This window comes from Neophocaena asiaeorientalis, unplaced genomic scaffold (assembly GCF_003031525.2).
Source record: "Neophocaena asiaeorientalis asiaeorientalis breed wild unplaced genomic scaffold, Neophocaena_asiaeorientalis_V1.1 scaffold39, whole genome shotgun sequence".
Lineage (NCBI taxonomy): Eukaryota > Metazoa > Chordata > Mammalia > Artiodactyla > Phocoenidae > Neophocaena > Neophocaena asiaeorientalis.
Genome location: NW_020175670.1, coordinates 4249 through 15126, shown reverse-complemented (window position 1 = coordinate 15126; position 10878 = coordinate 4249). Strand labels below are relative to the sequence as shown.

General features: G+C 40.1%; 1 protein-coding gene across 1 annotated transcript in view; it reads right to left on the bottom strand.

The window, feature by feature from the left end:
• LOC112390641 (atrial natriuretic peptide-converting enzyme-like) overlaps positions 1-285 on the bottom strand; it is a gene marked incomplete at its 5' end in the record, with an annotated part of 114468 nt that extends 114183 nt beyond the window's left edge. The window contains one exon of the mRNA XM_024731672.1: positions 225-285. Coding sequence (XP_024587440.1) covers positions 225-285 — 61 coding nt within the window. The remainder of the gene's footprint in view (positions 1-224) is intronic.
• Positions 286-10878: the final 10593 nt, after the last annotated feature.

The following is a 10878-nucleotide window of genomic DNA, read 5'->3' as shown; positions in this document are numbered from 1 at the left end:
GAGGGTATATATGAACAAATAATTTTCAGGAAATACCAAGAAAAAATTAATGTGTTTTTTTTAAAACTGTGGGATTTATCTGAACCTTTAATGAACGAATATGTATTGTAGATCTCTAAGAAGTGGATCTGATAGACAGCATTTCTCAAACTTATTTTTTTTGTTTTAAGTTTAAAAAATAAAAAAATTTAAAAACAGCGTTTGGTTCTGAAAAAGCATAATACAATCTGGCCTAGAAAGAAGTATATCTAAGGTTACTATGATTATCCCTGGTATTAGGATTGAAAGTAATTTTTATTTTCTTCATTGTATTTTACTCTGTATTTTACAAATGTTCTTATAACGATCATGTCTTACTTTTATAATCAGAAAAAGAAAACAACTAACTTTTTTCATGAGTTCCCAATTCAGAGTAACAGTAAATAAATATAACCCTCCCAAAACTTGTTTCTGTAACTCTCTGTCTCCCTGCCACAAAAGTTAGTGGGATCAGCCTTGTGGTCTCCTGCCTGGCCACTGTCACCACCCCCCCTGAACCATGTTCCTTGATGAGATGAACTTTGTTGTCTAACTAAAGGGAACCAGGAAATATGGAACATTTAACTCAGAAGCTGAAATGCAGAAAAGTTCAGACTGAACATTCCAGGCAGTAAGGTCCATGCCACTCATATGTCCTGTGTTCCCCAGCCGAGTGGCTGGCACTGAGGAGATTCTTAATTAATGGGAAAAAGTCACCTCCATCTCAATGGAGCACAATATATTGCCACGAGGCAAAAGAAAAAATGCAATTGATGGATTATTTTCCAACACTATCAAGGAATCAGTTTCGATTTGCTGAACATTAAGTACTAGTCAATTTGGTATGTTTCTTCTGCTGCTAATTCATGTGTAAGCTTCGCAATATCAACAATGAAAGTCTGGTTTTCCATTATATCCCATGATTTCTGTATCAATACAAATGGCATCTATGGATTTCAACTGTCAAGACATGAAACACGCTTATGTTTTGTATAGTCTTGGATTCAGCACAGGACTGTACTCCTGTAGCTACAGACAGAGACTCCTAAAGGGTATACAGGAAACCAGATATAAAATGAAAAACCAAAACATTAAAGATTTTACCGGTCAGTCTCTACAATAACCTCTCTCTAGGGTTAAGGGAAAATTTTCAAGGAATAAGTGTTTATCCTATCGTGAGATTGTTTCTGCATTATAGTAGAGAGTGCAGAAATTCCATCTGTCTGCATTTCAGCAGCTGCAATGCCTCAGAAGAATTATTGCATTCCCTACATTATGGCTCTGATGAGTCCTTGGGAAATGTAGCTGAAAGCTCAACATTAAATAGCTCCTAACATCTAGGTTTCATGTTTAAGAACCTATATATTTTACTCCAATAAAGCCACTCTTGTGTATGGTTATATCAAACCTGGATCAAATTTAAAATATGGCATTGCTTGCATTGTTTTGATTATCGATATCCTGTGTCTTTGCTGATTCATCAGAAACTGACTTCTTTTATGTGGTTTCTCGGTTGGAGATGCGGCTGCCCATGGTTTTAGGACATTGAAAATTGTTTCTTTCTTCTTATTCTTTTTTTGCAAGTTCTTTGGACATTCATAGTTTCATTAATCAATACTATTTTTGTACAATCAGGATAGCTTTGTACATTCTCTTTCTGTTTGATTTCTTCCTAACCTGTATTCAGAATCTCCACTTTGATTTGTGAAAAACTGTTCAACTAGCAAAGCATCTCAGACATATCTCATTTACAATTTCCAAAGAGCCCCATAAAGTACACAGGTAAGAATTCTATCACAACTTCCTTGGGGTAAGTGATAGTTTACAAATAGAGGAACTAGAGTATCACGTGGTTAAGACAGCATCTATCCAAAGCCATGGAGTTAGGAAAAGGTTAAAACAACCCCAGAATCGTGAGGTCCTGGCTCCGGGCCTAATCCTCCACACCATACCCACTCCCCATTTCTAGTACACAGCCAGGTGATGGGCGCTGAGTTCCAGGGTACCAGGTTCAGGTAAAAGTTCAAACTTGCCTTTATTTTTCTCTCTAAACAAAAGATAAACGTCTGTCCTCAGGTGAACTGGACCAGATGAGATGACATTTTTGTGAGCTCTCGGTTTTTGGAGAACACACTGAGAGAGCTCTTAACAAGTTTCTGGAGAGATTTTTCAACCATAATTCACTGTCTTATAACAATCATCTTCCAATAGCCTTTAGACTGAACCCTTAAGATGACGAAGGGAGATTCCCTGAGGTGAAGTCATGCTATACAGTCTTGACACCATTTCCACTAACATCATCTATAACACTAAGAGGTATATATTGGACTTTAAATCAATGGCAATGACTTTACAAGATTCTTTCATTAATTGAATGAATATTTACTATCTATTATGTGCTGGGCATTACTGTAGCAGTAATTACAGATACAGCAGTAAAGAAAACAAAACTACTTCCCCACCTTCACGTGGCATGTATTCTACTGATCATCATCTGATAAAGATACTTTTACTAACTAAAGATGCTTCACCACCAAAGTTACTTACATTTATACATGTGACAATTAATTAATATTAACACAATGACAGCAGTATACAAAGACTTATTGCCTAAGATACTGGTTTACATGTCCAAATGATGAGGACAAGTATGAATCACCTGGACTTCTGAATTCCATGGATTCTGAAGAGTACACACCCCTACGGATGATCAGCTCTTTTCAGTCTTGTTTCCGAAAACAGTCTGCTGAAATAACATCCATAGCCTGAAACAAACTTTAGATTTTTTGCAACTGCTTCCAGCCCTATCAGTTCTCTCTGTCTGTGTATTATGGGCAGCATTTATACTGGCAAATTCTCTCATTACTCTGCTGGTTAACTTTTAGAGTCTTTTTCAGAAATTACTCACCAGTCTCTGACTGCATAGTATCCTCACACTCATCGTGACTTTGAGTCCTTGTTTAAAGTCTAAAGCTCAAGTTCAACTCTATCTCTGAAGAGAAAGCCGACCTGGCACACAGCTTTGTCCCCTGCACCCATACTGAGAGCTTGTCAGCCCTTCATTCCACATGCTGCTTGAAATTAAGTTACTATAAATCACTATTGCTCTTACCTTTTACAAAGTTATTTGACCATATGAAAAAGAATGAGTGTAATCTTATAGCAGCTGATGCAAGAATACTTCTTGGGAAGAGTGTTGTATCTCCCCATAATAGGTTGATAAGAAGATTGGGGTGAAAGATAAGAGTTGAGAGAGGAGAAAGGAAATCCAAGTGGACGGTCAATAATTAAACTTGGTCTTTACTCTGCCTTCTAAGTCATATGTACTCGATAGCCCTTCCTTTTGCTGAACATTAAGATGTCTGGAGTAGGTATGGATGGATATCAAAAAGCTCTGTATGAAAAGAATGAGATCCCCCTGGAGAGAGAGAGGAAACTGTGCTGTTGGGCACTGTCTTGGGAGAGAGAGAAATTAAAAACTTGGTTGAGTCTCCCTGAGGGGCTGTACAGAGAAGACTCTTTGGAAAACAGAAATATCTAAAGGGACATTTCAAGTTGTTGATGGGAGGTGTAATCACTTCCTCCATCTACCATAGGGAATCAGCAAAGATTATGTTGCTTTCTAATATTCTCACTCATTTATTTAATCAATTTGGCACTCTTCTAAGAGCTTGAATACAGAATAGATCCCTAGCTTTGCAGACATTATAGTCTACGGAGACAAACAATAACAATTGATATAATAAGAAGAAAATTATTATATTTTAGGTCAGAAGGTAATAAGTGCTATAAAGACAAAACAGAGTACAACAGACTAAGAGAGATAGGAGATGTGGGGATGGGGTAGTACAGGTCCCCAGATTAATTAGGGCGCCAGGGCAGGTCTCATTGAACGTTGACATTTGAACAACAACTTCAAAGATGGAGGGAGTTAACCAAACCTCAGGGGAAGATTTCAGCCCAGAAGCAAAGACCCTCAGGCAGGAACACGGCTGGCAGGTATCAGGAACACCAAGGAGACCCATGTGGCTAAAGCAGAGAGAGTAAAATGGTAGAGAAGCTAAGGGATGAGGCAGAGAGGAAGAGAGGGCCCAACCGCAGAGGGCTCTGTAAGGACTCTGTAGCTTAGACAAAAAAAAAAAAAGAGTCATTACAAGGTTTGAGTAAAGAGTAGCATGATCTGACTTATGTTTTCAAGGATCTCTGCCTGTTGTGTTGAAAATACTCCAGAGAGGCAAGGGACACAGTAGGGAATAACAGTTAGGAGCCTATTGGAGATGATGGCAGCTTGGAGGTGGTAGCAGGGGAGGGGCTGAGACACAATTGGATACTGGATGTATTTTGAGAGTAGGGGCAGGAGGGTTTCCTGGCCCATTCGATGAAAGTCGTGAAAGGCAAGAGCCAATGATGGCTTCAAGTTTCCAGCCAGATTACAAAAACTGCCATCCGCTGAGATGAGGAAGGCTACTGGAAGAGAAAGACCAAGGGGAAAGAATCAGGAGTTATCATCTGGACACACTGGGTCTGACATATACAAGAGACGCCCAGCTGGAAATGCTGAGGAGACAACTGGGTACATAAGTTCAAAGTCCAGGAAAGAGGACAGGACTACAAATATAAATGTATGCGCCATCAGCAAATCGATTTAAAGCCAGTGTGCCTGGATGAGATCATGAACGGAATGGCTAGTGAAGAGTAAGACTCAGTGAGATGGTGCAGAGAAGATGGATAAGGGCTGAACTATTAAACCTCCTGTGTAACAGCTACAAGGAAGAGGAGAAGCCAGCAAAGAGGCTGAGGAGTGGCCCCGGGGGTAGAAGGAAACCCAGCAGGTGAGTATGTTATCCTGGAAGCCAAGGAAAGGAAAATGTATCGAAGGGGAGGAAGTGATCAGCTATGCCAGAAGCCGCTGCTGAGTCAGGTAAGATGAAACTGAGAAATGGGGATGCGGATAAGAGCAGTTTCAATGCAGCAGTGAGGACAAAAGTCTGATGGAGTATGTTTAAGAGAGAATGAGAAGAGAGGAAGTAGCTCCAAATGGAAGGACAAATGCTTTGCTGCAGAAGAGAATAGATAAGTGGGGCAGTAGATTGCAAGGGAAGTGGGGCAAAAAGAAATGCAGGTTTTAATGCTTTGTGTGAGTACATTCTTTGGAGGGAGCATGGAGTGGTATTAAATTCTGCCTATAGGTTGGCTCAGATCAAATAAATGATGACCACTTTTGAAGATACAGGAGCTCGGGGATGGAGGATCATCAGTGTCAGGTATATAGTTATAATCTAAAAATGAAGCCTGTCTTATACCTGCCTGTCCCTTTAATCCCATCACTACAGTGTGACTTCCTCAGAAGTTACCTGTCTTCTAAGGTGAGAAATCCTTCTCCTTCTCTTCTTCCTCTTCTTCGCCTGGTAGACCTCTGTTACACATGGGGGGCGAGGGGCACCCAGGCTAGTCCCTTCTAATAGTACCATCAGAACATGAACAAACAAACCCCTGTTACTTTACGACTCACATAATTTATATTAGCAGAAGATAAGTATTTGTTTGCTTATACCCTCTCCCTCCTAGAACGTACGCTCCTTAAGAGAAGGAACTTTATCAGATTTTCTCCCTGTTGTGTCCTGTCCTGAGTCTGGCGTGGAATTAAATATTTGTTAAATGAATAAATGAAGACTGAGAATAGAAGGTGCCCAGCAGGACCACGTGATCACTCTTATTTCTTGGTCCTACATGTTCAAAGGCAATAAATATCTTACAATTTTATTATTTTAATTGCCAGAGGAGTAAACTGCTGGTGAAATATGATAATCACTCTCTGTTATAGCAGGATACTCACTCCAACCCCCAGACAAGTCTGGCTTCTCAGTGGCATCTGCTCATATGTTAGGGCAATGAGTATCAAAGACCCTTCTACCTAAAATAATCTTCCCCACTGACCTGTGATGATGTGTCTAACATTTTCCCAACACCTACACCCACGTTACCCATTCCTTGGGGTAAAATGGTGGTTTTTAGATGAACTCTAGGATACCAAGGAAAGGGACTTTGGGGCCACATCATAGGTTAAGGGGGTGTCTTGAGTCCCCTACTCCACTTCAACCAGAGAGCTCTACCATCACCTGCTTTATATATTTGAGTCCGTGTACAATCTCCTTTGAAAATGGGTCTCTGCTACCAAAAACAAGTTTGAAAACGCCTTCACCCTTAAGATTTTAAGTGTTCAGTTCAAGTCTGACAGAGCTTTTAATTCATTTTCTTGGCAATGAATACTTAGCTCTGAATTTAATTATAGAATGTTTAGATTTTCATTATATTTAGACTTGAAAGAATGGGACGCCAGAGGAGTAACTTCCTAAGAGGGGCGGGCATAGCAGGGAGGAGTTTAGGAAAGGTCTGAAACAAGAGAAATAAGCATGAGGTGAGACCTGGAGCCACAATGGACTGAGGACAGCCCTGTGTGAAAACGCAGTGGGCGTGGGTCTAATACTATGACGTAAGAAATGCCACATCACCTTGTTTTTCTAAATCAAGTTAATTCACTTAATCAAATTAATTCAATTAATCCCCACTCAAAAAGGTGAAAAGAAATATTCTTCAGGAATGTTTTTTTTTGGGGGGGCCTCTCCCTCCTTAGGGAGGTACAAGGATCCAAGGGAACAACTGCAGAAGGGGCTTAGCTTTCAATTCTTCAGAGAATGGGTGGGGTGAGGGACTCACGGTTCTAAGCCCTCGGGGTTTATGGTAGACAGAACGCTCCATCACGTCTGTACCACAGCAGGGTCATGACAGAGCCTCGGTCCCCGACATCAGCTTTCCCGGCTGCCCCACGCGGCCATGCCTCTCTGAGACCCTGCCTCTTCCCCCAAGCAAGTAGTAACCAGTCCCTGCTACGTAAGGGACATGCCAAAGCCCAGTCCCCTTCCAAGCCTTGGGGGATGCCTCCTCCATCCTCTGTGTCCACCTCTAACCCTCCCCCATGCCACCCCACTCTGGGTGATCACATAATCTCTGCTCGGTCATTTTCTCCTCAAGGCTGGTCCCCCTTTTCTGAGAATGCACAGATGACACCACACATCCTTTATGTTTCCTTAATAAATTGCTCTATTACACAGATTTTTCATTCATTGCAGAGAATGCAAATGACTCTATCAGCAACTTTCAACATCTTTTTACCAAGGTAGTATATGGTAGGCGGTCAGTAATCCCTGTTGCATAAATGCACTTAAAGAGCTCTTAATTTAGATATTCTAAAAATAGAAGTGCCACATGATTTCCTCTTTTATGATCTGGGGTGACCGTCTTGCTGTGAAGACAAGGTAAAACTGGTCCCCTCACTACAGTCCAACTCTGTAGTTCCAAGTCCCTCAGTGCCTATTATATAATATGCTTTTCTTAGTGAGGAACGATCTCTGTCAAACCAGTGTTCAAAGCAAGTTCAAAACAACTTCCCCAATTAAATATCCTTAAGACTAAGGTACTCCTAGACTCATTTTTTTCCGCTGTGAAATAAAGCTGTGCTTTGATTCAATGGAAACATTGCAAGCTGGCCTTCAGCTTAAATTTCTGAAAATAAGAGCTAAGTATACTTACCACCTGTCTGACAGCATGAAGGAAGACCTATCATTCTATAGAAAAATCAATCATTGTAAAATTATTCAAAAATCATTAGCAGGAAACAAGAATAGATTTGTCACTGGTGGCACTCTGATAGGAGAGGAACGGAAATAGAGTTTAGAAAGCAGTTCATGTCATCATTCAACATCTCAAGTAAAATCACAGTATAAAATAGAGTTAGATAAAACTTGCCCAGTAGATTTTAAATCTAATTAGACAGGGGAGAAAGTACAGAAAGAGCAGAGTAAAAAGCAGGAAGTCAAGCTTTATGATCAGGGACTGGCAGAAATAGACTGCCAAGCAGAAGTCTAAATAAACGTTTTTAAAAGGAATCTTTATTCATTCAATAGCCGAGAGAGAGAGAGAGAGAGAGAGAGAGAGAGAGAGAGAGAGAGAGAGAGAAGGAAATTTTTAAAAATAAGAAAAACAACTTCCAAATAGGGATTGTCTAATTAAAAGAATATACTAGTTTACTACCTCAAGTTTTAGTGTCTAAAAGACTTAAATAGGATTCTGAACCAATTTTGTCAAAAATCATTGGTAAGTAAGATACACCAGGACTCTGTCATTTATCATTTCCTGCAAATAAGTGCAATAACGTAACTTCAAGTTTCTAAAGAACATAAGCAAGTTAGAAACTACATATTTAGGGCTTCCCCGGTGGCACAGTGGTTAAGACTCCGCCTGCCGATGCAGGGGACACGGGTTCGAGCCCTGGTCCGGGAAGATCCCACATGCTGCGGAGCAACTAAGCCCGTGCGCCACAACTACTGAGCCTGCGCTCTAGAGCTTGCGAGCCACAACTACTGAAGCCCGCGCGCCTGGAGCCCGTGCTCTGCAACAAGAGAAGCCACCACAATGGGAAGCCTGCATACCGCAATGAAGAGTAGCCCGTCTCTGCAACTAGAGAAAGCCCACGCGTAGCAATAGAGACCCAACGCAGCCAAAAATAAATTAAAAAAAAAAAAAAAGATGCCAATTCTTTTTTTTAAAAAAAGAAACTACATGTTTATAGTTGAGCCTCTTGTCAGGGATTATTATCAGGCAGGCAGAGATTTCTAAATTCAGGGTTTTTTTTTTTTTGCGGGGGAGGGAGGAGTGCTACTTTCTGAACTTGCTTTAGGAAATAAAACCTTTATTTTATAAACAAAGTAATTCTCACTTAGTGGTACTTAAAATACTTCTGAGATTTTCTGCAAACATGAGGCTGTCTCGAATGATATTTTGTGATTATTCATTATGAATCATAAAATGATAATGATGGTATATTATACACACAACCTTTGGCAGATTTCAGACAGCTGTTGCATGTTTTCTATAAAACAGTTAATGCATGCGTACAAACCTATGAGAAATAAAGTGATATATATGATTTGGAAAGAAAATAACAGTCTCTTGCATGCATATGGTAGTATCTAAAAAGTTATACATGTTAACATTTCTTTAGATCTTTATTAAATGTATAACTCGGTCAAGACGTCTATGGAAAGACTTAGAAGAAAGATGAACAAAGAAAAATAATCAGATTTGAAGAGCGATTCCATGGTATTTTTCTTATTTGTTGGGCTACACAAATTGGACTGATGTCATTATACAAGTTAACAGTTTATGAATTCCATTTTCAACTCAAACCAGATTTATTTTTAATCACAGTTTCTTTTATTTTTGTCTATTTTATGTATTGATAATCTAAAAGCTAGAACTAATTGTCTATGACTTTGCAATACTGTGTAGCCTGAGACCCAAAAATAGAGTAAACATATGTATTTAGAATTTACTGTGAAAAGAACTTTGAAAAAATACCTTTCAAGGACAGATTGAGACAGGCTGGGTCCTGGGACCCTTTGGTGCAGTGCTGGCACCTGGACAAATGTCTCCTCCAGCAACAAAATACAAAGAAATTTTAAGGGACTAAAAATAGCCGCATGCATACTCAATTGGGGCAAATTATGGACAACAGGATAGAAAAAGACCACAAACCCAGCTGCCACTTCTGAAGAGCTGGGAGCAAAAACTGGGTGTTGAGAGCAAAAGCAGGGTACAGAGCATGCTCCCTGCACACAGCACCACCAAAGGGGTGGGCAGACCACCTAAGCCCCCACTCTGGTCACCCACTGATCTGCCCCAATCCCCACCTCAGGGAGCGAGCAAGGGAACCTGTTACAGGAGCCCCAGTAAAGACTTGCCTGCATTTCTTATCTGGCCTCTTATCAATTTCTATTGATTAAGGAAAGCCTGGTTGGTAACAAGATTACAGTTCTACGCTAATGTCTAAAAATTCACTTCCAATCCCATGAAGACTGTACTACATCACTTTCCCACTTACTCCCTATTGTTAATTACTATAACAAAATATTCCAATGCATTACCATTCCTAAAAATGCACTGATCTTCAGGATACTGTAGGATCTCACCTATCTTCCAGATCAGATTGCCAGTAGCTGGATGCCAAGATTCTGAAGCCCCAGATTGGAGCTCTGCCCAAGACCCCCTCTACTTTCCATCGTCTTAACTGATCACAACAAACCCCATTCACTTGCCCCCATGCAGTAGGCCATGGAGACAGCACACGTTCCATTGCTTGAGTCAAGGCAGAGTCGGGAAAACCTAGATACTTCCAGCTACCTAACCCTTCAAGCTTAAACCACTCCCAAATAATCAAGTCACTTCAATTCTAAATGCTATTATGATTAAAAGAAAATGGCGAGAAAATTAATTCATAAACACTCATCTTAATATCCATACTGATATTGACTGGGTCTACAGACAAGAAAGGCAATTATTCACAATGATGACCCTGAGATAACAAAATAAAAGTCGTTTTGTAGAAAAAGTACAGACTTGGATTTAACTTAAGGTATCTGTGCCGCTTTGAGCAAGTTATTTAACCTTTTGGGGCTTCAGTTTCCTTATCTGAATTCCACCTGCTTTGGAATTGTCTTTGAATATATATTAATCAGTAATGGATGTAAAGTACCTGGCACCGAATGACATAAAGCCCACTATGTCCTGTTTACTAAGACTGGTAAGTGTATAATTCACTTCTGAAAGATGGCCATCACGAAGTGCTTAAAAATGCCTTTTGCTTAAAGCATTATCCTGCAAATAACTAGAGCATCCTATTCTCCAACCTTGTAGATATAGCACTGCCCACTTAGACCTGGAAGTGAGGGCAACTGGATTCTTCGTAACAACCAAGACAACTGGAATAGAACATAGTCTGAACAGATCAACACACATGGGAAT